The 26,577-nt window shown below is 43.1% G+C and overlaps 1 protein-coding gene across 1 annotated transcript in view; it reads left to right on the top strand.

Moving 5' to 3' along the window:
* The window catches only part of lamc1 (laminin, gamma 1), a 34,221-nt gene that overhangs the window by 3,331 nt on the left and 4,313 nt on the right, over positions 1 to 26,577 (top strand). Inside the window, exons 2-24 of the mRNA XM_067252643.1 lie at positions 11,743 to 12,047; positions 14,255 to 14,385; positions 15,890 to 16,056; positions 16,732 to 16,920; positions 17,439 to 17,556; positions 17,969 to 18,067; positions 19,429 to 19,565; positions 19,737 to 19,859; positions 20,097 to 20,286; positions 20,422 to 20,534; positions 20,987 to 21,208; positions 21,620 to 21,808; positions 22,019 to 22,264; positions 22,391 to 22,544; positions 23,266 to 23,408; positions 23,523 to 23,701; positions 23,861 to 24,017; positions 24,197 to 24,402; positions 24,584 to 24,663; positions 24,895 to 25,032; positions 25,290 to 25,434; positions 25,636 to 25,785; positions 26,259 to 26,373. Coding sequence (XP_067108744.1) covers positions 11,743 to 12,047; positions 14,255 to 14,385; positions 15,890 to 16,056; positions 16,732 to 16,920; positions 17,439 to 17,556; positions 17,969 to 18,067; positions 19,429 to 19,565; positions 19,737 to 19,859; positions 20,097 to 20,286; positions 20,422 to 20,534; positions 20,987 to 21,208; positions 21,620 to 21,808; positions 22,019 to 22,264; positions 22,391 to 22,544; positions 23,266 to 23,408; positions 23,523 to 23,701; positions 23,861 to 24,017; positions 24,197 to 24,402; positions 24,584 to 24,663; positions 24,895 to 25,032; positions 25,290 to 25,434; positions 25,636 to 25,785; positions 26,259 to 26,373 — 3,696 coding nt within the window. The remainder of the gene's footprint in view (positions 1 to 11,742; positions 12,048 to 14,254; positions 14,386 to 15,889; positions 16,057 to 16,731; positions 16,921 to 17,438; positions 17,557 to 17,968; positions 18,068 to 19,428; positions 19,566 to 19,736; positions 19,860 to 20,096; positions 20,287 to 20,421; positions 20,535 to 20,986; positions 21,209 to 21,619; positions 21,809 to 22,018; positions 22,265 to 22,390; positions 22,545 to 23,265; positions 23,409 to 23,522; positions 23,702 to 23,860; positions 24,018 to 24,196; positions 24,403 to 24,583; positions 24,664 to 24,894; positions 25,033 to 25,289; positions 25,435 to 25,635; positions 25,786 to 26,258; positions 26,374 to 26,577) is intronic.

Here is a 26,577-nt window from a genome sequence, read left to right as displayed (position 1 = left end):
GTTTGCTTTTGAGTATGACAAAATCATTTTGTAAGGTTAGAAGATACATGAAGTTGTTTAGTATTTACAGACCTGGAAGTATTTGGTGGTACTGAAGTGTGTAACAGATCTCGCTTTCCCTACTTAATTGGTCTAAATACAGCTGTTTTCAAATGCAATGGAAGAATAATTCATGTGACAGTTTGGATGTTTCCCCACAGTGAAGAATAGCATATATTCTTGCGCTGGACTTTTTTCTCTCCATTTTTCTAACAACACTAAGGTCAAAAAATAGAGTTATCTTCTACTGTAATATTCTTCATATATTTCAGACTCGTCCCATGTGTTACTGTTTGTGATTGTTTCTTAAACTAAATCTAGACTTTTTATTTTTAAATCTTCTCATGGACTGCTGTGTTGCATGTTGAATCAGTATTCAAACCTTTGAAGGCACCAGGTGCTGTTGTTGGCGACCCTGACCTGAAGACAGTGTATGGAGAGACTAGCTGTTCTTGGATATTTTTTTTGCAACCTTTTAAAACTGAAATCTTGTTCAGCGTTTGTACAGAAGCATATCTATGGCTGCAGTGGCATGGGGTACATAACTTCAGAAAGTGGGCCTTTTGATATTGAGGTGCTCCTGCTTTAACAATATTACTGGACTTTAATAGGCCTATTCATAAGGCCATGAGTGCAGTTTGTTTCCTGCCTGCAATATCCCTTGTCTGTCTGGCCAAACATGATTTCTTCCTCTGTAACAACATGGCCATTTCTTCACTTTGTTGTGACATTCCCACCTTTGTACAAACAGCCACTGCACAAGCTTAAGCGGCTAAGCACCCAAAGTATTCAAAAGCTGGCCTATTTTCTTACTCACTATATAGTATAAAGGTTTCTTCATTAGGAAAGGGGAATATGTTTGTTTCCAAATGGGTGTCATGGTTTTTGCTCCTCAAATATCATATATATGCACAGTAGTAATTTACCATACAGACAAAATTGCTTCTGGTGATTCTGCCAACTCTTATTCAAACGTTTGGTACCATCTTAGGTGGCATCAAGTCAACTTAAGTTTTTTTCTGAGATGTGTAAGACCTTGAACGAATTATTAAATGTACAAACTTGTTGGAATTACGTGATGAGATCAGCAATGATTTAAGTATTTTAATGCAACATCAACCGTTACCTTAAAACACATTTTATTTGTATAGCCCTTTTGAAAACAACAGGCTTCACATATGCCCATAGAACTTTCTCTCAACCAACCTATAGTGGAGTTAAGCTATAGTGGATATAACCAATGACATTTTGTTCAAATGTTTCAAGAAATTGAGAGAATGTATCAACAAAGCACACATTGTTTCTTTTGGTGATAATCAACTAGAATGTCTAGGTATTTTTGTTTGATTTTGACGTCTATTAGAGCGTCCTTGAATTCATAACCAACCGCAGTTTAGATCATGTGTCTGAATGACCTGCCATAGCCAGGGGCATTAAAGAAAGAAAAGGCAGTCATTTTAGGAATTCCGTCAGTGGCAGTTCACTTTTAACTTGTAACTCTTTGAATAACCCCTCTCCCTCCTCATCAGAGTTCCCTGTAGTCTCGCAGACGACGACAGAGTCCTATCTTTAGATCTGAGGCATGGGTGATCGCTCCCCACCTTCCCCTCCTCAAGTCCTACAACCTCACAAAACTCTTTTGTTTTTTTTCTTTACATGGGGGAGGGGTTATTCAGGAGGTGGATAAGCCTTTTTGTTTGGTCATTCCTACCCGTCTGACCATATCGTCCCCTGTCCCTCCAAATCTTTTTCTGTTAGGATCTCCCAGTCCTGATTTACCTGTCTCCCTTTCCTTTTCAAATTATTAATTCTCTCTCACAGTCCACAAGACTATACTTTTTTTGTTGAGACCTTAGACTCAAGATTCACCTTCTTATGGTAATCCTTGAAAAGCTTAACTACAGCCTATGTTTGCTGTCCATTCATCAGTGTTTACTTTGAAGTTGAAACTTAACATTCTTGCTGCTCAAAGCTAATTAAAAGGCCAGTGGTATGTTTAGGGGCAGTCCTTTGCACGACCAAATCAAAGTACCTTTGGTACACTGTCACATGCTGTCACTGTGGTGTTGTCAGAAACTACTACCCCCCTTAAGGCAGCACAGACAACCGTAGACAACCCTTGTTCTCAAGATGTTTTGAGACGTCTGGAGATGGCTGACTTACTAAAATCAGACAGGCAAGGGACACTCCTAACCCATGATATTCCATTACCAAATGCATCTGAAATAGTTTCTAGTTGCAAGATAATAATTGTTTTTACTCATTACCACTCATTACAAACTTGGATGTTTTTACACAGGGTGTGATGTTGTGATATGCTTTTATTTCAGCTAGGAGGTCAAATGTAATGTGATTGTTCAGAATTTCAGCCACTTTCTAGAAAATATACATCCATGGAAACATCTAACATCTGGATTATGCCTAATAACCCCCTGCATACTGCTTCTGGCTATTCAGGAACTACCTGGAACAAACAGGGAAATAATTGGGCCCATTTACACGAGGCATAGCAAAGTTATAGCTCGTGTTTTCCCAGTTAGCAATTTAAATGCAATGACAAAGTCTATATTGGTACCTCTATGCAAGCTGTCTTGTGTGTGTTATTAGGCGATGCACCAGGAAAGCTGTAATCGGATTTGCAAAAGCTACGGCCTACTATCCTGCATATCAAAAGCATTTGCTCTTACAGATAGTTTTTAGGCATGTGCTTAGTTATTGACTGGCTCAAATAGAAATTAACCAGATCTCAACACTGACACTATCTTTTGAGACAACTCAGATTTGAAAACAATCTCGATTCGAATTGTATGCCCTCAGGCTAGTCTTATTGTGTTTCCAAACAAAGCCATTTGGATGCATGTAGTGTTGAATAGCACTACTAATTTGGCACTCAATGCCACCATTTCTGTGTATTCTTTCTGATCTGCCCAACTAACACAGAATATCAGGCTGAACGTGTTTCAAGTCCCATGTCAAAAGTACACATTTCAATCTATTTTATCTGAGTGTTCCTAATGTAATCACTAGGTCTAAGGATATAATATTGTGACTGGTTTAAATTCGGCCTGTTCTTAGTAAATTTCTTGGTCTGCAAGAACGTGTTTTGAGTTTCTTGTCCTTTCATGTTTTTTGTTGTTGGTTTTTACTCTTAAGCATTTAATCTCTAAATTTCTCAATCAAACGATGCAGAGATGTAATCTTAAAAATAATTCATCTGTTTTTAACAAAATTGGACCTGAGACTCATCTATTAGGGAAAAGATATGATGTATACTTGTTGTCTCTCTACAGACTAACATGGCAAGCCGCTTCCGTCCTGCCAAAACCTTAAGGCTGTGGGAAATGGGTTGACAGACTTGGCTTGGAGAACCCCTTGACTTCCAAATATACCAAAAGGAAGTGTACTGCATGGGGGGGCTATGTCATCGTCTACATTGAGGAATTGTGATTTGCTGTGCCTAGGAAATGATTTAATGCCCGAGGGAGAGTATTTATTAATATTACAGACGGTCTACGTCTGTGAAAAGACAGCAAGGCATTACACAGGCATGCAGATGCTTGCAGGGTAATTTCAGCCTGCTCTGAGTGTGGAATGATCCCCTTGTGGTTGAGGGAAAGACAGGTAAAAAGTGACTTTTTTTCAAAGCACTGTGCACAGAGTAGTAAACAGATAATTATGGGGAGTGTGTCAGGCATGTGAACTGATTTACACATGGGTTGATATTTGATAGGGTGAGTCTTTGTTCATGTTTTCCAGCTGCATTTGATAATTGCACAGGTGATTGAGATGCGATGAAAAGGTAGACCTCCAATCTTCGTTTCCTTACTTATTAAAGTGGTCTATTTTATCAGTGGTATACAATACAGAATATTCAACTAAACGTGTAGAAATCATGCTACAGTTACTTGTATCTTTGCCATTTGTACACCATTAGTTTATTGACAAGTTATCTGCATGGATAATTTAAGTAGGGATGGATGTTGTGCATTGGATGGGAGACATTTTCTGCTTCAACACCCACCCAGGGCAATAATCTGAATCTCTAGGGTCCCTCTGGCCCCCCCTGTGAGTAGAATGCTATTTGAGGAGGAGGGCCGGACATGAGGTTTGGAATGACTTCAGTAACTGTTTATGCAGCTGTTGAATGTCTGACATCCATGCTGAAACATGCGTCCGGATATACTCTGTTTAATACTCATCAAACCCATGGTCAGAACTGGTTTGTTTAATCAGCTTGATTAGCATATCTTTCTACGTTCAGTGTCTTTAGAAGATTGATAGATCCTAAAGGAAGTTCAATCCTCTTATAGGTTGTGAATGGACATCACAGGACTATTATGTCTGCATGGTTCTACACTATTGACAAGCCAAATGTTTCATACCTTTAAAAAAAAGATCTGCATTAACTTAATTCCGTAAACGGTTTCAGTTACAGCAGTCATTGTTATGTGTTATGTGAGATCTCATTGATGTGGTTTTAAGGGATCATTCTCTGTTTAAACTTGTGTCTCTGTAGTGTCATTTCCCACAACTGAATACTCGCCTTAACTGAATACTCACCTTAACTCACACTGTCTCTGCCTTTTTATGGTATCTCTCAAATGACACACAATTCAGTCAAAACATGGCCTTAGAGAACAGCTGGGGGAGGGCAGTTGAGAGACACTGTGAACAAATTGTTCCTGCTGAGTCCTGCAACTGTCTTTTGTCTCAATTAATTTAACCAGGGTGGGCCACAGGGTCGTTTTGTTTGTTCCTGTCATTGTTGTCAGAACACAGGAGTTTGGGTGTCTGCATCTTAGGTGGCCCACACAATTAAAGTCTAGCCAAATAGTGCAATGTTTTGTGACCTACAAATATACATCACAAACAGCAGACCAGATGTGAGTGTCTGTGCTTCACTAACATCTTAATTATACTGAATTTTTACTTTTGTATTTTTACTCAGGGTTGCTGCAAAATATTGTGTATTATAGAAACGACACATTCTTGATTCAACATGTTGTTCACAGGAAGCTATGTACTTAAGATTCCTTATGACATTAGCCTATTTTATTTGTACATTTTACTCTTTTGTAGCTCATTCCCAAAACCTTTGAATTAGCCTTTCTCTTGACACGTTTTCGGGAAGTAGAGCTAGTCTTTTTGTTTCACACTGGTAACTAAGCAATGAAATCCCGCCCAAAGTCCTGAATGAGTAATGACGGGGCAGTGCTTCAACCATTAAAGGCAATCATTACCCACCTTCATCCCTTCCTGCATGTCCTCCTCCACTTAATTGGAGACTCCACAGATCACTTGGGAGCACCTCCTCTACCCCCCAGGATACCACACCTGCACATTTCCACCTAAACAATGGCCTATGATAATTAACCTATATTATTTTGAGGATGTTCTTCAAACTTAATCTTCTCACCTGAAATCTGTGCCTACAGGCTGCTGTGTTGCTTATCACCAAAGCAAAGGGAGATAAGTTGATAGGACTGGCATTTTACAGTTAGAAGAACAACTTTTGGAACTTGTTTTTCTAGTCTGTTTTTGTTTCGTAAACTTTTTGCTTCATGACTCCAATCTTTCATGGTAGTTTACATAGATGGCGGATATTGCTGGTTACAATGTGTATGTGTGTATCTTTCAACTTGAGTGTCTATGGAATGTTTATTGGAGTACCCAGACCCACAACCTAGCTATACATTTACAAACAAATTAATATATGTTTAACCATCAGTTATTATAGGTACAGGTATGTTGCTTTTACATAAAGCATACATCTGCCAATCTGGCAGTGAGAAGAGATTGATTGCTTTGGCCATTTTTGGTAGTTCATTTGATTGGATTGGAGACTATGTCTGTTCACTTTCTCATTGAAACATGTGTCTGAACTTGTTGGGTGAAGGCAAGAGGACTATCAGACACACTGTTGGTAAAAAAAACACGTAAAAAAAAAAACACAACCTTTCTAAGAATTCACCTCTTGACTGTCTGGGCTGTTTGAGCCCCTGGACCTGCCGGAAATAGTTTATTTTAGAGATGAGCCAGGGAGGGAGGATCTTTACACTGGTCTGACAGTTCTCATCAGGGCCGTTAGTAACGGGCTATCTGCCCTTCAGATGATGAACTCCAGCACATTCCTCAGATTCCTAAATTGTAATGTGCCCTCCCTTACCCTTTCCTAAAAACCTCAATTTGTTCAGCTTTTTTATCTTGAGTGGTGCTCACTTGTCACACTGATCTAGCGCCTGTATGAGAAAGAAAATGCACTGTTGTGTTATATGGCCACAGACTATTGTCCCTATTGCAGTCTGTTGGGCTTGAAGTATGCACTTGACAGGACAGACATGGTGTTTAAAGGAATTTGGACAATTAGAATGTATTCCCACGGATATGGGGAATACATTATTAAACGTTTTTCCTCTGCATGGATTTTATGTACTGATTACCCAAATGTCACTTTATTAACTGTTAGAGGCATGGTTGCTGGATCCTCGTGCTTACCCATGTGTTACAGCAGCCTGTGGGAGTATTGACTTAAACAGATGTTCTACATATCTCCCGAGCAGATGGGAGAAAATTGTGTACAGGAAAAAAAAAAAAAAGCTTGGTCATGACCACACATTAAAAGTCAAAGACATCATTGTTCATCTGGCAAGCTAAAAATGCGATGAGATCATGGGAGGAAATGTATTTGGACCATGCTGTGTTTTGGGGGCCTGCATTTGGGTGTTGGGAGTTGGACTCCCACCCCACAACAACCATAATCCCCCAGACCCTCCCAGCTCTCACCCTCAGGCTGTGCTCCGCTGGGTGCAAGGGGTTTGGAGGAATTTAGCAAGAGGCCCAAATCACACAGTCAGAGCATCAGTGCCTCTAAAGGTGCAAATAGGAACACGCCTTAAAACAGGCAAGTATGTACATCTGAAATATTGGACTATAGGTCTCAAAACCTAGAAGCAGGTTTTTAAGGATAACCATGTCCTTTATAAGCAATAATCAGTTTTTACAGACAGGAGTGTGGGTGACACAATTACTCTTAAGGAGGGATAGGAGTTTTACAGGTTTCTACTGTGATAACATGAAAGATTTCTCTTCACAAAAACTTAATGAGACAATTTTCTTGTCCAGTCTCTCAATTCTTGAATATTCATTCATGTCTAACGTGCCCTGAAGCTGTAGGCTTTGTTAGCTGATACCTTTGTTATAATATCAATGAAACTTTGCCCTGCACCCAATCACTAATCATCAGCTCGATCACCTCCCTTATCTCAGAGACAGCTGAAAGGTGTGCTTAAAGGCTCTTCGGAAAATAGCCAACAGCTAAACATACTGCCTTTGTCTAACCCAAGTATGTCAACATTCAGCGGAATGTATAGAGCTGGAGTCTTTAAGAAAAGGTTGCGCGATCCTATTTGGCATGTTTATTAAATGCAGTGCTAATGAAACAAATCTATTTAAAGTTTCACTTTACAAGTAATATAGAATAGCAATATAACCATTTAGCAAACTGAAAATTCAGGGGTCACACCAGAAGGTTCAGAGGATTGAAATGGAAACACAAGTACAAAACAATGTAAAACACATTTTACAACAAGGATGGCTGTCTTCCAATCACTTTCAGCTATTTTAAATAGCTGAAAGTGAACATGGCACATCTGAATGAAGCAGAAAGACAACGATATTTAGAAAAAACATTGATTATTGGCTGCGATCCATATTTATTACCGTCAACTTTATTTTTGTCAGCTATGTCTGAAGACATAGCTGCCTGCCTGCCAGCATAAGATGCGGTCTACCGGGCAACATTCTCACTCAAATTTCAAGACTTTCGTAACCCAAATCAAAATTCTGATGTGACAGATCAATGGGGAATCGACTTTTCTCTTTAAGGCTGTCCTTCTCGACCTTTTTGGTCTTTTTAAATCGAACTATTTGTATAATCCGTGTACTTTTCTAGCCATTATAAAGGCTATCCTTTCCCGGTTTTCTGCAGCCACATTGCGCGCGCATCCCGAATGTTTACAAACAAATAATTGGTCTATAGACACTAACAGCATGTGTTGCCTTCATTATAAGGCTTATATATGGCTTTTAATTTTTTGCGGCTCCAGACAGATTTGTTTTTAGTTTTTTTGGTCCAATATGGCTCTTTCAACATTTTGGGTTGCTGACCCCTGCCTTAAAAATATATAACTAACTCTCCATCCCTACATACACAGGGCAACTTATTTGAAAGAAAACACCATTTTATTTGGCAAAGTTTTGAAATTCCCAGCATTTAACAATGTTTATCATACAGTTCAAGGATGATACAGAGGGCAGATCAGACACACTCCCAGGCTAGATTGTGAACTCACAACTGTCTTCATGGGAATAATATGTTTATCCTGTTCTCAAGGATCACTGCTATGTTCAGGCCAGATTTATTACAGTCTTATGGTGAAGTTAACATCTGGTCCACTTGCTGTCTTCACAGCGTATGAGGGAAGAAATTGTCTGTCCGATCAGAAGGTTGTGGGCTCTACTTAGATATTTCAACCTTTTAAAGTTTACTGTCAGTCTTTGACTTTTAATTTTATTTGTACCAGCATCCCCCAGCCAACCTCCTGGAATGTCCCTCTCCTTTCTTTCACTAGGAGATCCCAGATCTGCTGGTTGAATAACTTTGGTCTTGTGAGGTTTGTCTACAACAGCAAGTCCTAGCTTGCTGTGGTAACACTCAACTCATGTTCTAATGACAAGTTAGGCTTTAGGAAACCAGTCTGTGGTTTGTCAGAAAGTTAAAAAACTTACTGCAGCACTGCTTTGTGGTGGAATTTGGAGTTGGGAACACTTGTGTTGGCAACCTAGCATACATCTGTGACTGTCACCGTATAGAAGGTGCAGTGTGTCTTTTTTAATCACTAAAGTTGCTGGACTGGCCACTTTTTCCGACAACATGAGTCAGGTCAGTTTTGAAGCAAAAAGCAATCAGTGCCAGCTGTAGGAACATTCCTCATAAGAGAATTTAACCTTATAATATATAATGTGTTTACAAAGGCAAAAAAAAGAGAAATTATTATTCATTTTCAGATCCATTCAATGTTTAGTTTGCTAAACATTGAAGAAAATGTATTAAAAGGAATTAATTATGATCCATTCGAAGTTCCGAATCTGAGCACTTTAACGGAACTGTCTATATTCCCTCCATCTGCTCTCACTGTAGACTTTCTCTGGGTCTCTTGTTAGCCCTCCCCTTGACTGGCGTCACTCTGCCGAGCGGAAGCACATTCCAGCCAGTTCACTCCCAACTCCCCCTCCCCCACCACCACTACCATACCACCATGTCACAGCCCCACTCAACTAGAACATGCTTGAGAAGTGGGCAGGTGCACACATGGTTGAAGTCCCCTTCCAAAGTTCTCCACTGTCACTCAACTGAGGGGCTTTTCATTTAAAACCTCTGCTGGGCCTCTCTGAGAAGTGTTTCAAAGGGTCAGTGCCATACAATGGTGGGTTTAAGATGCTTTTGCCAATACCAGTTAATTGAGTATAATCCTAGTAGTTTAGGCTACTTGAAAATGAATTATGTTCCTGTTTACATGTGTGTCAGTTATTTTAATATTACGTGTTTCAATTTTTTTTTTTACCCATTGACAATTCAACCTAATGTCCATGGAGGTGTAAAAGAAAGTATAGGCCTAAATGGAAAACAGACTTGTATCCAATATGGTATTCATCCAGTGTTGTATTTGGCTTCTTATAGAGAAACACAAGAGGTCCCCACAGCATAGGTTGTTTGCTGTAGAATTATTTTGCTCATCAATACACTGATTGTTCTGGAAGGAGAGTTGGAATGCCTCTTGGCTTTATGCTCTGGACAGCAATGGGCCAACTAAATGAGGTAAACTCATGGATCACTGCCATGCTTCCATCTCAAATAAAACCACCGTTGGGCCCTTTTAAATGAGAGAAGTATTGTGCAAACAGTCCTAAGTAGACAATGTCATGAATTTGCTAATTGTTGTCTTCTAAATTGTTAATTTGCCCAATTCAAGCATTGTTGACATCTAAAGTGCTGAAAGCAGTATTTGGAAACAACTAGTCAAGTCAACATTTACAATGTGATTTAGGCTACTAAGGCTTATTCATGGTTTGTTTGTGTAAGCAATTAGATGTGATCGTTGCATTTCAGTTTTAACTCCTTTATATTAGAATTGCGGTTGTCTGTAAACTGAATTGTCTACTTTTCCTGTTCATTATGAACGGTAGACTAAACAAAACCATAGGGGTGAATACCTGAATTTTGCACCCACAATTTATTACACCTACATTGTATCTAGAGATGTCAACTAACTTGTCTCCCTTCGAAAGCATCATGCTGTGCAACACACTAAACTCGACTTCCACCAGTACAGACTCCTTCCTTATTGTCTGGTTAACAGCAGTTCCTATAAACCAATAAAGTCCTAGTACAGGGACCACCTGTATTCAGTGACGACGCTTCCTTTGTCTGCTTTGAGTGGGTTCCTCTATATTGGACTGACGAGGACTCTTTGTTGTTCGCCCCTCTGCTTTGCCACTTCATTGCTGCGCCAACAGATGCTGTTTGTCTTGTTTGAGAGGATGCGTGGGTGGTTTCAGAAATGCGATGTCAATGACAGAGTTGTTCTCGTTGCGTGACATTCGCCTGATGGCTGGAGCCCCCTTAAAGATGTCCTCTTTGCAGAATGTTTCATTCAAATATATTGATGTCATCTCATTACATTGTGATGGAAGTGTCTGGTGGGGAAAAAATAATTGTTTCCATGAAATGATGGAAGATTGTTTTTTTAGTTATGGTAAAAAACATTTCTTGAATCCCTTTTAATTACATTTCCTTTTACAGAAAACTTGTTATTTTGTTGTTGTTTATTATCATTCCATAGTTCAGTCTGTATTTAAAACTTAGTACAGCAATATCTTTTGAATTGATTCTTAAACTAGCTAATAGCATGTCGTAAAGAATATACTGCTTCAAATTAACCTTGACCCATAAATCTTGCCGGGTTAACAGAGGTCCCTCAAAAGTCAGCAAGTTCATTGTCATGGCGGCAACCACAACACACAAAAGATTACTCAGGAGGAAATTGATTTGTTTACAAATGATTCATTGTTGCCTGTACTATTCCTCCTATCCCACCCCTTTGTGTTTAAAACATCAATATTCGCTGTCAACTCCATGACTTCACCTATATTTGCAGTTGTCACAATGGTCCCCTGTATAGGCCCCTCTTTAGCAGTTCTGTTTGGAGAGCAGATTCTTTGCTAAAGCAAACAATTGTACCCCCTGTCGCCGTGTTGAAAGATGGTGTCATTTCTTAGCTCAAAATGAATGACGTCTCTCCATAACATTTCCCCATGTTCCTCCAGATATAGTCTGTTGTTCATCCCTTCTACAACTCCTAACTTGCTCAGACTTGTGAAATATGTTTTCCAAAGGTCCTCTGGAGTTACAGGCAGACATTGGAGGCCTTCTGAACCATGCTTAAATCACTATTGACACGGTGACAATGTATTTAGGAGTTAACAATGAATTTGGAAAATAGTACTTTAGGATGAAAGGATGAACAATGAACTTGGAAAATAGTACTTTAGGAAATTGTCATTGTTAACTCATACTAAATACATTGTTGTATCTGTAAGATTCTCAATGACAAGCTACGATAATATTTCCTCATACATTTTCAGGTAAATCTTTTGACATCACCTACGTGCGTCTGAAGTTCCACACAAGCCGTCCAGAGAGCTTTGCTATCTACAAGCGCACCACTGAGAACGGCCCATGGCTGCCCTACCAGTATTACAGTGGCTCCTGTGAGAAAACCTACCAGAAGACCAACAAGGGATTCATCCGCACCGGAGAGGATGAGCAGCAGGCCGTGTGTACAGATGAGTTCAGTGACATCTCGCCCCTCACTGCTGGCAATGTGGCCTTCTCAACCCTGGAGGGCCGCCCAAGTGCCTACAACTTTGACAACAGCCCCGTGCTTCAGGTAAACATGTGATGGTGTCATTTCATGTGATGCTTCTTATTTCAGCTCCAGCACTTTTTGGATTTTTTCTTTTTTGTCTTTTTCCTTTCAAATTACATTTACAATCCATGTTGTATTACATGGTATCTCAATATGGTGTGGCATATTCATTCTTTGTAATGTCAGTCGCTTTGCAGTCAATCAATGATAGTGGCTAGAGTAATGATAAGTTGGCCTGTCGACTTAGATATTTTGGCAAGGCCTACAAGTGTTGGCAGGCTGGTCCTGTGGAAGCGAGCTTCTGGAGTCCAGGTGGGAAAGTGTTCTTGACCAGTGCCAAGTGTTGCAAAATGTTGCTAGGTAACACCCCCAGATTTCCCACTACAACACTGATTGAATTTGGCTCGACAGAGAAACAGCTGGAAATGTTTGTTTGACAAGGCTTCATCTCACCCACATACTTTGTCAGTCTCTTTTTCTCACTTGAAATGTTTAACTTTTCACAAATGGCCCTTTCAAATCGATTTTAATTATAAATTATAAATACAATTAAATTGTATATTTCATACCTCTTACCGTCAGTCTGACATGATTGCCTTTTTTCAAACATTCAAACAACTACTGTGGGCCTGTGTCACCAATCTGAATAGACTGCTCTTGGTATCTTATTTTGCCTGTTTGACATACTCTGTCATAAAAGACTTTTCCTGTACTATGTAATGCTCTACCTCTAGCAAATGAACACATTTAGCTCTGGCAACATATAGGCCTACTTCCTTATTTGACTTTCTCCTGTGGCATATAGCTATTTATACCAAAGCCCATTACTCATTTTGGTATGGATACCTTTGAGGCGTCAGTTGTCTGTAACAGGTCAGTTGTATTTGTCATTTTGAGGAAGTGGAGGTGACTGACACCCACTTTCAGCAAACTAAAAGTATGACAGAATGAGTAAGTGCATTCGGGCAGCAATCGGTAAAGCATTTAGAGTAATTTTATGATAGCCACAGGTTGTTCTGGAATGGTCTGCATTCTAACTTCAAGAATAAACATGTCCTGACTTTGGCATGCCTTTTTGCAAAAAGAACAAGATAATTGATCACTACATGTACACTTGGTGATTGTTCTATGCCAAAGTAACAATTATTCCAAGACAATTTCATTTTATGTGCAGTAAATGTACTGAATGTGTTCTCACCACATACAGTAACTAGTATTACAAATTGACCTAAACATGTGAACTTTTGTCTACAAATGAACAGTATAACAGATCCAAATTTAAATTAAGTATCAGCTTTGGCTATAGTGGATTATATGAGTTAGCTGGATCAGCATAGCCATTGGCACCAGGCCTCAGACAGCTTGCTCTGCGTCATGGCTGCCTTATAGATGTGTCAAGAGGATTCTAGCAGTTACTGTCTTGGTGGCAAAATGCCTCACAGCTGTTGTGAGCCAAAATTGTAGTCTGAATATGTCTTTAGAATTCCTGGGAATACGTTATATTTTTGCTGTTCTCTGCCTTGTGAGGTGGCAAACAAAAAACGAATGTTGTTGTGTAAAGAATATTATAGACTGCATGCTCAACTTTGCTGTCCCTTTCCTTTGAAACTTTGTTTCAGATTGAAAATCTTGTTTTTGTCATGTAAACACATTTAAAATAAATATTAGATCATACTTTTAGCCTGCATAGTCTTGCATTTACTGCAATGGAACAGTCCCATAAGTGACAAATGTGATTCCCTCAATCAAACATTGTGTAGTTCTGATCCCTGTAATTGACCCAGATCCATTCTTTCCCCAAAGAACACCCTTTCATTTTTCCGGTTCTTACTCCGGACTCATCATCCCTTTTTGCTCTGATCCAAAATAAGCAAACAAAAAAGTGTCTGTATCTTTTTCAGGGAGCCGTCCCAATCTATGAAAATGTTCCATGTTTGATTTAGATAAGCAAGATCTATTTATTTTTCTTTCAACAGCTGCACTTGGAAATGACTGTCTCAACCAAATATAACTGTTCAACTCGATAAGAATTCTTAGCCAATGTCAAACAAACCTATTGTTGCCATTAACTTTGCAATCTCAGTTCCGCTCTCCCTTTTTTTGTGTCTGTCTGGCACCGTTGCTATTGAGTAACTCTGTGTCCATATTTCACCGGCATTTGAGCAGGAGTTTCTGTAGAAGTTGACCTAGCCACACTTTAACACTGTCCATTTTATGTATCTTTGCAGGAATGGGTGACGGCCACTGATATCAAGGTGACCTTGAACAGACTCAACACGTTCGGAGATGAGGTTTTCAACGATCCCAAGGTCCTCAAGTCCTACTACTATGCTATCTCTGACTTTGCAGTGGGAGGAAGGTGAGACCCGCTCCCTTAGGTTTCAGTTATCTGTGTTCTGTGAGGATCCGGCCGCTTACTCTATCTGGCTTGTTTCCTCTCTACATGAAGGGGAGAAACATGTGAATGGATCACGTAGCAGAAACTTCATGTAGCAGAAACCACTATTCTGCAGTGTGTGTCCTTTCCATTGAAAGTATTACAAAGAATGTAAAGTAAGTTGTTTTTGTAGACAATATTTTTCAAGTAAACACATCTGTTTTCCTGCAGAGTACCCTCAACCGCCACCAGCGCTTTTTTTTACCTTCTCGGCCTTTGGTGTATTGTCCTGAAATGCCAACTACAGAATTCAATCAGTTGGATCAAAAAAACTAATCCATGATGGATATCAACTCTGTGGCGGCAACAAAGATGTTTTTGTCTGGGGGCTGGGTTCAATCTAAAGTAGAATCGTCTGGTAGACTTAAGTCCAGAGCAAGTTTATACCACATCCCATTCTCAATTTCTCATTGTGTGGGTCATTTCCTTTCATTGCGGCCCACCAATGGTCCTATTAAAGACCCCCACTGAGAGGCTGAAGGAGGAGACCCTCCAAGTATTAAACAAGTGTTAAACTGCCCCCTTTGCTACTGCAGTGTCTTTTCACCCATAATCTGTTTGAAATGTGGAGCAGATTTCCATTACACAGCTGCATTCCTGGCATTCTTGCCTGGGAGTGCTGGATTACAGCGTACAGAGACCGGAATGGGGTGTACCACGGAACATGAGGATGGAACGGATGAGTCCAGGGACTGTGGGCTGAGCCTGTCAAGGCTGCCAGAATGTTCTCTACAGCAAGGGGCATCAAGCTTTTACGCTGAAGCACAAAGTAGTGCCACTGGCCATGTTGTGTGGTGGAACAAACAGCTATTCTTCCTAATAGGCCCCTCTAATGCCATGTTCTTCCTTCCTGTCTTCACTTTTTCCGCACCTCACTGCCAAAGAACACCTGAAACAATAGCCAAAGGTGGCTCCCATGCAAGTCTTCTCTTGTTGTGAGGTGCTCTGAGAGTAGAATGTAACTGCCGTCCTTTCATTGGCATATTGCAAGAGTTAGCAGGACTCTAATAATGTCTTCAGACTGTTACAGTTGATTAACATAGTGGGATAATTTATTTGAAGGCTCTAAATAATATCTTATTTAGAGTCAGTCAGTGTTTGTCTTGTGACTTGGAGTATAAAATTAACAGTACGTGAATGGACTATATCAAGTTACTGGTCTGTCAAACATTAAAATATAGAGGTTGTTGATGAGCACCTATTTGTAGGTTATAGTAAATATAAACATATGTATGACATCCTGCGTTGGAAATTACCTACTCACTTTGGAGTACATACACAAATAAATTGTCTGGTTTGATGTGTTAAATGTCTTGCAAAAGTGTGGTCAAAGATTTCCTGTCAGAACTGAATTTTAACTTATTTAAATGTTTCCCCCAAAAAGTAAACGGAAACCCCTTTTTTCCCTTCTCTATCTGTGCTCCAGGTGCAAGTGCAATGGACACGCAAGCGAGTGTATAAAGAATGGTCAGGCCAAGCTGCTGTGTAACTGCAAACACAACACTGAGGGTGATGACTGCAGTGTGTGCAAGCCCTTCTACAACGACCGTCCCTGGAGGAGGGCCACGGCTGAAAACCCCAATGAGTGTCTACGTAAGTCTTAACACACAACTTAACCTGCCGGAGCTGGCCTGAGGTGTACTGCCCACACTGTTACACATTCCCCCAAAGCATTCACCGGGTATCTACCATAGTTCCTAGAACTAAGCCCAAAAGGACAATGTGGAAATCGACTCTCCTTGGCCCATGTAGAACAGTTCTATGTCGTGTGAACTGTAAAGTCAAAGCACCAGTTCCTGTCTGTTGCAGCGGGGCAGACATTCATATCATACTGCAGATGCATGACTAATCCGATTCAGAGCGGTCCTACACACAACCGTACTTCTTCTCAGGCTATACAAATTCACAGTCCTCCTAATCTGTCTCCCAAGACTCAAACTGTTTCTATTGGCAAAAAACGTAATAAACTGATGTGGAAAATGTGAATGTCTCACTTACGGCTCCAGGGAATGTTTTCCAATCCTATCACATTAGCGTATTGACCCAACTTCTGTTTTTAGTTTTCAACCACACATTGGTTCACAGTGTTCTCATTTATTACCGATTACAGTTTTGTTTTTGTCCCCGTGAGCATAAGAGAAGCTCCAGTAAAAACAAATAACGCTCAAAATACATAAACAAACTGTAAATCAACAACATGACTCTTTAGCTGGGCTAAAACTAAACGAGTAAAACTAAACAAGAAATGTGTACTTTGTCCATCCCTAGCCTGCAATTGTAACGACAAGAGCGCCGAGTGCTACTTTGACTCTGAGCTGTACCGCGCCACCGGACATGGAGGACACTGCCGGAACTGCGCCGACAACACAGATGGGCCCAACTGCGAGCGTTGCCTCGACAACTACTACAGAGACGGCTCCGGCAACCGCTGCCTGTCCTGCAGCTGCAACTTCGTGGGTGTGTACTGATCCTCCATTTCCCAGAAGGCTTAGCTACCATATGGTGGTTCTAACCGGGTCTGTTTGGGATTGTTCTTAACAGTAGTATAGTGAGAACGGCACGCGTAGGCTGCTTTATGTATAACCATATTACATTTCACATAGAACAAAATTGTATTTTGTATCAGGGTCAGGTTTGTAATTGTCTCGTGCTATGGGAATAATTATGTTTTGGGAGGCTTTTTACTGGATTTGGTGACAAACCGCATGTCGTAATTGGTCCCAGATGTGGTATTTCACCATTTGTGGGAAAACGAAAGTCATATGTAACCCATATGTGGAAACTCTCCACTAATGAAAACCACCGCAAAACGCTAGTGACAAGAAGGAACACTTAACTGCGGTGATTAGTCGTATTTGCAACAAGACTGTCAGTTTGTGGTTCAGATGTCATGGGCAGTTTAACTGTGATTGTATGCATGTGTTTGAAAGTGTTTCAACCTAATCTTGGTGCTGTGGGTTCACCTCTCGTTCCAGGCTCCCTGAGCACCCAGTGTGACAACACGGGACGCTGCAGCTGCAAGTCTGGGGTGACGGGAGACAAGTGTGACCGCTGTCAGCCAGGCTACCACTCACTGACCGAGGCAGGCTGCAGGTATGTGTAGTCACCAGCCACCCCCCCCCCCCATCGAACTCCCTGTCCCCCACGTTCTCTCTCTGTGTGTCTCCCTTCTTCTCTCACTCTTCCTCCCTCTACCACCCTCTCCTCCTCTCTGTTTGCATTTTTTACTACCTGATTCAAATATCTCCTCATTTATTTGCCTAGTTTTTCTCACCATCGGTTGATTTGGAATGGGGGAGGGATGTGACCGCCCTGAGTCTGCTACCTACTGTCTAGCGTGTGAAAGGAAATCCCATAAAACCTTTTTTTAAAGTGACAAAGTAGCAACCAGCAGGGTGATAAACACCGACTTGTTTAGGTTGAGAGTCTGTCGACCCCATGCTGTTTATCTGAGTGGCCTTACTCCCTTCTCTCTATCTCCTACGACTCCCTTTCCCTCCCCCAGCCCCTGCTCCTGTAACCCTTCCGGAAGCACCCAGGAGTGTGATGTCCAGACGGGCCAATGCCAGTGCAAGGACAACGTGGAGGGCTTCAGCTGTGACAGGTCAGAGCCTCCCTGCTCTGACACTTAGGATTTCATTTCACACACACGCACACACACCCACACTCCCACAAACGTATAGACTCTCTCACACCTTTAGAGGAGAATCACATTCACAGACACACATCGAAGTAGGCAGAAATACACTTTTACACACCAGACACAGTACTTCACATGGATTATTTGGAACCAGAGTACACAGTTACATAGTGTATTAAGTAAGGAATGTCTTTGTCGTCTGAAATATTTATGGGATTGGAAGAAATAAGAGCTTGTTGTTTTCTGACAGTTAAATACGAGTTGGCTCCATGGTGCCTGTTGCAACAGAATTGTCTAACACTAGACAAGGGCCAGAGAGACTGCTAAAGATTCTATATAACTTCATAGAGCTGTATTTCAGCTCCTCTTCCATCATGAGAATTCTTAGCTTAAACCGCAGATTTAAAAACGTCTCTGACTCACCCAGACAAACACAGGGAGAGAGCAGCCTCTGTCAAAGAATCCCCTGTATGTGTGCAAAATAGAATTAGGCTGGACCGTTCCCCTAGCAGCAAAGGAGAAAATAACCCATAGATAGCGCACACACACACACACCCTCCCCCCCTTCCCTTCCCCGCTGAGACAGACTGGCAGCCAGGCCATCTATGGTTTCTCCAAGCCTCTGTCCCGTCATCACCAGCAACGCAGCTGGGGTTTGCTCGGTGACACTCCACTTCCCTGGTGGACCATTCGACCCTCCCCTCACACTCAAGTCACCCCTGTTCACCACCCCCGCCGGCCGGCCGGCACTAGCAATTACCACCAACACCTTGGTCCTCCTAAGCACTGCTAAGACACAACGGGAGGAGCATTCCACACAGCCACCCTGCTGGGCCCCAGATGGAGGGCATTTGACCCCACCCCCTCAGCAAACAAAGATACACACACGCGTAAACCTACTGTACAAAGACGCTCATATTAAGCACGTCCCCCTCGCACAAACACACATCCCATAATGACACGAGTGGTCGCACGTAAGGGACAGAAATGAAAGGCTGCTACTTCTCTGTCTGCTCAGTCTGCCATTTAGGGAGACAGGGAAACTAGTGTAGGTTCGGTATCTGTCATCAAGTTTCAATCTCATGGGGGGAGGGGGGGGGGGAGTCTCGGTGGAATATGATGCATAGACTAAACGTCAGGAGTCTGTACCTTGTCAAGTGCAGTATTACAACCCCCAAAACGGTTTAATTTAAAAGATATTTGAACACATAATACTACGGACATAAACCACTGAACCCAAGTTTCCAATCTCGTGGACTCTTAATTCATAGTCTTTCTTGTTAGAGTGTTGTGTGTGATTTGACTGAATCTGTGTGTGGGTGTAGGTGCAAGCTGGGCTACTTCCACCTGGACCCCCACAACCCCCAGGGCTGCACCCCGTGCTTCTGCTTCCAGCACTCCTCTGTGTGTGACAGCGCGTCCGGCTACAGCATCCACACTGTGACCTCCACCTTCGACAGGGGTGAGGCAGCCCGCTCTCTACTCCTCCCTTAGGTGGCTGTACTCTTAAAGAAGAGGGACGCTAACCTTTTGAGGGGGGTTTTATTGGAATAAAGTACAAATACGTTTTGTGGTTGGAGATGCAGGTTTCATGTAGTCTCTCCCCCCCCCCCCCCCCCTTATGTTTCTGTAGATGATGAGAAGTGGACAGGCCAACAGCGTGATAGCTCCAGTGTTCCAGTCCAGTGGTCAGCCGGCAGCCAGGAGATCTCCCTGATCTCTGACGACTACTTCCCCATGTACTTTGTTGCTTCAGGTACTAAGTCCTCCCCCACACTGACCTATGAGGATCTAGTGCTTTTGTTAGCCTGGTGATCTAATGCAGCTCATTGGGTGTGGGCCATTATACCCCTTTATTTATCTAACCTACTTATCAACTTCATGAAAGCACACGAAAACAAGAAGTTAACACTTTTGTATGCAAGGGATTGTCTTCAATTCAAAACATTGTGGAGTCTTGATAATCCTCGTTGTCATAACCTCCTTACCACAGAGAAGTTCCTGGGCAACCAGCTGTTGAGCTATGGCCAGAACCTCACCCTCAACTTCCGGGTGGACAGACGAGACACGCGCCTCTCAGCCGAGGACTTGGTCCTGGAAGGCTCTGGCCTGAGAGTGGCCGTGCCCCTCATCGCCCAGGGCAACGCCTACCCAGGAGAGAACATGCAGACCTACGTGTTCAGGTGGGTGGAAATGTCTTGTCCTATCTTTAGACAGACAGAAAAGTCCCATCAATGTCAGTACATCAAATGCATAGAAATATGGTTACGATTTAGAAGTTGTTGAGTTACTTACGAGGCATGTTGATATTTTTGCAGGCTTCACGACAGCACTGACTACCCCTGGAGGCCCACCCTCATGCACTCCGAGTTCCAGAAGCTCCTGCACAATCTGACTTCAATCAAGATTCGCGGCACCTACAGCGAGAGAAGTAAGCCCAACATGCTTACATATGTGCAAGCGCGCACACACACAGTACACACGCTTTTCTGGCTTGGCTCGCCTCATTTCACAAAATAAACAATCCCGGGCCAGCTAGGGAGATCTGAGCACATGGAGCGCGGAGCTAGTTAGGCTTCTAACTCCCTGTTGACGCCTGGATTTCAGCTGCCTTGATCAGTTAGGAGAATATCAGTCACCTCATCACCGAGAGGATGTTGAACATTCAACTGAGTCATAATACTGGGGCACAAGTGAAGGCTGGATTTCTTCCATTTCTCCTTAAGACACAACATGGCTCTCTTTGCACGAACCACTGAAATCATTGCCCGTGATCGCCCAGTGCAAATATCCAGATAAGCCGCCGCAAGGTTGAGCTTGCCGGTGTCCGATTAGTCCTGACGAGATTCGGAGTAAAACATTTGACCCCCGTTCCTTCTACAGGCGCTGGCTACCTGGACGACGTGTCCCTGGTGACCGCTCGCCGAGGCCCCGGCTCTCCGGCCCACTGGGTGGAGACGTGCACCTGTCCCCAAGGTTACGTGGGACAGCACTGCGAGCAGTGCGCTCTGGGATACCGCCGCAGCAGGCCCGACCAGGGCCCCTTCAGCTCCTGCGACCCCTGCAACTGCAACGGCCACAGTGATACTTGTGACCCCAGCTCAGGTCAGTGACAACGGTTGGAAAGATAGACGGGATATTTTTATCCTGCTGCCAGCACTAAATGTGTCTGGGTCTGGAACAATGGGGCTGCAGTGAAGGTCCCCCCCAGCTGATGTAACTCTCACATGAACTCGTGACCTGGCATGGATCTTGTCCTCTGTGCTATCAAATACATTTCACTGCAACTTCTCAAAAGTAAAACAAAAAACGTGAGAAGTGGGTCCCTTGTTCCACTCCTCTGTCAGAGACTGCCCCCTAGTGGAGATGGTGGACACTACATCCTGGACCTCACCCAACTTTTCCTCCTTTTTAAATGTGTTATTTTAGAAAAATCCTTCTAGTAGTGGCTACAGAAACCGAATATTAATATAATAATATTAACATTTGATTCCTGTTATGTCTGTGCATGTATAGGAATGTGCAGCTGCCAACACAACACTGCAGGGCTGAGCTGTGAGAGGTGTAAGGACGGTTACTACGGAGACTCCACAGCGGGCACCTCTACTGACTGCAAGCCCTGCCCTTGCCCTGGCGGTGCCACCTGCGCTGTGGTGCCCAAGACCAAGGAGGTGGTCTGCACCAACTGTCCCACAGGGACCACAGGTGACAGCTTGTTACTCCCACTGCACACATCGTCATGCTTTAGAGAACTATATTGTTTTTATGTGCGAAAAGACAGGCTTCGGTGGTTAAAAAGGAACACTGGTAAATTATTTGCTCTGGGTAAACTACTTTTTCTATCGTTCGCAGTCTTTTGAACTATAACTATGTCCAAGTTATCTGACGCTATTCCAATCCCTCCCTCCCTCACAGGCAAGCGTTGTGAGCTGTGTGACGATGGCTTCTTCGGAGACCCCCTCGGCAACAACGGTGCGGTGAGAGCGTGCCGCGCCTGCAAGTGCAGCGACAACATCGACCCCAACGCTGTGGGGAACTGTGACCGCGAGACCGGCGAGTGTCTCAAATGCATCTACAACACCAACGGCTTCTTCTGCGACCGCTGCAAGACAGGCTTTTACGGAAACGCCCTGGCCCCCATCCCGGCCGACAAGTGCAAAGGTAAGAACGCTAAGCATGCTACGTATCTTCCTATATAAACGTGTAGATTGGAATTCCTTAAATATGATATGAGCCGTAACTGTGTCGTCATTGTATTACTGATTTGTTTGTCTCGGCTGTCCATAGCCTGCTCCTGCTCTCGCTACGGCACTGTGGACCGACAGACCAGTTGTATGCAGGTGACAGGCCAGTGCCCCTGTCTGCCCTACGTCACCAACAGGGACTGCGGTGCCTGTGAGCAGGGCTTCTTCAACCTGCAGAGTGGCAAAGGCTGTGAACGGTCAGTGCCCCTCCTGTCCTCTCCTGCCCCTCCTCTCCTGCCCCTCCTCTCCTCTCCTGTCGTCTCCTGCCCCTCCTCTCCTGCCCCTCCTCGCCTCTCCTGTCGTCTCCTGCCCCTCCTCTCCTGCCCCTCCTGTCCTCTCCTGTCGTCTCCTGCCCCTCCTCTCCTGCCCCTCCTGTCCTCTCCTGCCCCTCCTGTCCTCTCCTGCCCCTCCTGTCCTCTCCTGCCCCTCCTGTCCTCTCCTGCCCTTCCACTCCTCTCCTGTCCTCTCCTGCCCTTCCACTCCTCTCCTGCCCCTCCTCTCCTGCCCCTCCTCTTCTCTCTTGCCCCTCCTCTCCTGCCCCTCCTCTTCTCTCTTGCCCCTCCTCTCCTGCCCCTCCTCTTCTCTCCTGCCCCTCCTCTTCTCTCTTGCCCCTCCTCTTCTCTCTTGCCCCTCCTCTCCAGCTCCACCATCATTTGGCAGAGACGGGCTCATCTCAGCTTGCCTTTTTGGTTAAGAAATAAGGATTGAGGATGCTTTCATGATTGCTATCATGTTTTATCACATTATTGCACATTATTTTTTACAGACTTGATTTTGTTATTTAATTTGATAAGAATGTTTTTTAAGCCTATCCAACAGGAGGTTGGGGGGATTATTTTTAAATGATCTGTTACAGTCTGACTCATTTCCAAGCCTCAAAGCTAAATGGAGTCGGTCTCTCTATTTGTAATGTGACAGGTGCAACTGCAATCCTATTGGCTCCACCAACGGGCAGTGTGACATCACGTCCGGTCAGTGTGAGTGCCAGCCCGGTGTCACCGGTCAGCGCTGTGAACGATGCGAGGTCAACTTCTTTGGATTTGGATCATCTGGATGCAAACGTGAGACTCTCGTTCCCCAGCACAGTTTAGTTTGACCCGGCATTCTCAAGAGGGCATTACCATGTTCGAAATGTTGCTCCTTTTAATCCCCCCATCCCCCCCCCCCACCCACAGCTTGTGACTGTGACCCAGAGGGCTCCCAGACCGCTCAGTGTAAAGAAGATGGCCGCTGCGAGTGTCGTCCAGGCTTTGTGGGAGCCAGGTGTGACATGTGTGAGGAGAACTACTTCTACAACCGCTCCACTCCCGGCTGCCAGCAGTGTCCATCCTGTTACTCTCTTGTGAGAGATAAGGTAAAAAATATTTAAAAAACATTCGGACTCCCAAGTCACAAACCACCACCCTTTAATAAGGTTTATACCTAGAAGCCTTAGATGTACCTTTACCCAGCTAATGAGACACAAGTGATTTTCTTTTGCTTAAGACTTACGGAATGATGTTGGTTTTAACAGGTGAACCAGCAGAGACAGAAACTGCATGACCTTCAGACTCTGATTGACAACTTGGACTCGAGCCAGGACACGGTGAGTGACAAGGCCTTCGAGGACCGTCTAAAGGAGGCAGAGAAAGCCATCATGGACCTGTTGGAGGAGGCCCAAACCAGCAAAGGTATGGTTAGATATTCTAGAAAATATGAATTTCCCAATCCTTATTAAGGGCACTATACTATTAAACTAAATGCATACAAAAAATGCTGTTTGCATATAATTTTTTTTGCCTGATTTAGTTTTTATGAATGACACCAAATTATCCTTGAACATATGTGAATCTAATCTCCGACACGGCAGATGTGGATAAGGGCCTGCTGGATCGTCTTGGCAACATAAACAACACTCTGACCACTCAGTGGAACCGGCTGCAGAACATAAGGAACACAGTGGACTCTACAGGCAACCAGGCTGACAAGGCCCGCAACCGGGTCAGAGAGGCAGAGAATCTCATCGACCGGGCCCGTGAGGAGCTGGACCGAGCCAAGGACGCCATCAGTAAAGTGGTGAGTCCAAGTGTTCTCAAGCAGCATGAAAACATTGAATGTCGTATAGGCTTGTGAATTTGGGAACTTAGTCAGAGACCCTTTGGATTATGCTGACAAACCCTGAGATATCAAGTCTTGTTATAGCATGAAGATGTTTTTCTTCTTCTTTTCTACTCATGTTTATGATTCATTTCTCAAGGACATCAAAACACCCACAAGCACTGGGGACCCGAACAACCTGACGCTTCTGGCAGAGGAAGCTCGGAACCTGGCTGACAAGTAAGTTGAAGACTAAAATGATAAAACATGTTATTGCTCTCTAATACGACGGCCTCAGAAAAACCTTCCCACAGCAAATAATTTCTTATATGCACTGCTTCCAATGGAATATAAAAAATGTGCTAAGATTTATTTTATTATTGTAATTGTACATGGTATAATGTACTCTTGAATAATTCAAACCAATCATTATGATATGATGTGTATTTAATTTAAAAATCTTTTCTCCAGGCACAAGATAGATGCTGACCAAATTGAGAAAATTGCCAAGGATGCCAACGACACCTCCACCAAGGCCTTCAACCTGCTGATGAAGACTCTGGATGGCGAGAGCAAGACCGGCCAAGATATAGATGAGCTTAACAAGAAGTATGTCACTGTTAACACATTATTTCCAACATAGGTTTTTGGTTTGAATGTATATCAAATATGCCGTTCATTTATGTGAGTTTAACATTGAACTCAAATGTAAATCACAGCATGCTACTAGCTCATAAAATGTGATATTAAACATCAAACACGTCGTATACATCTGAGAGCTTGAAGTTCTTAAGTCACAGCAGCTTCACTAAGCTGACGTTTTCAAACACTTCTTTGAGGCAATGACGGGGTCTCTGCCCCCTCAGGTACAATGACGCTAAGGACCTGGCCAAGAACCTGGAGAAACAGGCAACCAAAGTACAGGCAGAAGCAGAGGAGGCTGGAAACAAGGCCCTCAAGATCTATGCCAATCTGACCAGCCTCCCAACATTTGATACCAAGTCACTTGAGGTGAGCTGAGCGAATTCTGGAGGTGGACACGTTGCTTATTGACCTTTTCTAATGAACGCGACTAATGGTGGTAAAGAATTGCTTCAAAGATTGTGAAGCAAAATGTATGGCCTGTAAAGGCCTGTATCCTAAAAGCTGTAATGGTGGGACTTGCAGTTCAAATATTGTGTTATCTGAGGATTCAATCGACTTTTTTTTCAGGATGAATCAAACAAGATCAAGAAAGAGGCGACTGACCTGGACAAACTGATAGACAAGACTGAGAAGGAGTACAACGACCTCAGGGATGACCTCAAGGGCAAGGAAGTGGAAGTACGCAAGCTCCTGGAGAAGGGCAAGACAGAGCAACAGGTAAGGAAACTTTAAGGACATCTGATTTTGTCATTAGCAGGTGACATGACCTTAACATTTTGGCTAAGAGGTTTGGAAGTGTGTTATTCTATGACTCTTTCTATTTATAGTTTATTGATAGTTTCAATGTCAGTTGGAAACGCTGTCTAGAGCTTTTTCTGGTCTGGTTATGTATTCAGGAAAAACACATGGGCCTACATTTGACCTTTTTCTCTAAATAGTCTTAAGGTTTAAAAGATGGTTTCATCACCCTGCAAATAGCTCCAAGTGTGTCTCAGTCTAAGATTAGCTGCGTGCCCTGTGAAATTACAAATGACCACATGGCAAATGTGACAAACTAAGGATAGTGCGAAGGAGTGGGATGAAAAATCTAACATCAAAACATACATTTGTTTTAACAAAATAGAATTAAGAAATGTCAATGGGTTCACCTGTAGAAATAAAGGACACATTCAATGAAATCTTGTCTCCAGACTGCAGATCAGCTGCTGGCCCGAGCTGATGCTGCCAAGGCTCTGGCGGAGGAGGCGGCCAAGAAGGGCAGGTCCACCTACCAGGAGGCCCAGGACATTCTGGCTAATCTGAGAGGTAGGAGGCTGTGAGCAGCGACGAGGCACAGGCGTGGCCAGAGAGAGGATATTAGGAAGAAATGTGATGAGGAAAAAGGTGGGCCATGTCACCTATTTAGACTGTACAGTGTCTCCAGAGAAAGAGATGAAGATCTCTTTCTGGACTCTAATAGACCAGAGGCTTGAATTAGTTGAGGAAGCTAAAGTCTGTCAGAGAATGGCT

This window comes from Osmerus mordax, chromosome 16 (genome assembly GCF_038355195.1).
Source record: "Osmerus mordax isolate fOsmMor3 chromosome 16, fOsmMor3.pri, whole genome shotgun sequence".
Taxonomy (NCBI): Eukaryota; Metazoa; Chordata; class Actinopteri; order Osmeriformes; family Osmeridae; genus Osmerus; species Osmerus mordax.
This window is presented reverse-complemented; position numbering and strand designations above follow the sequence as displayed.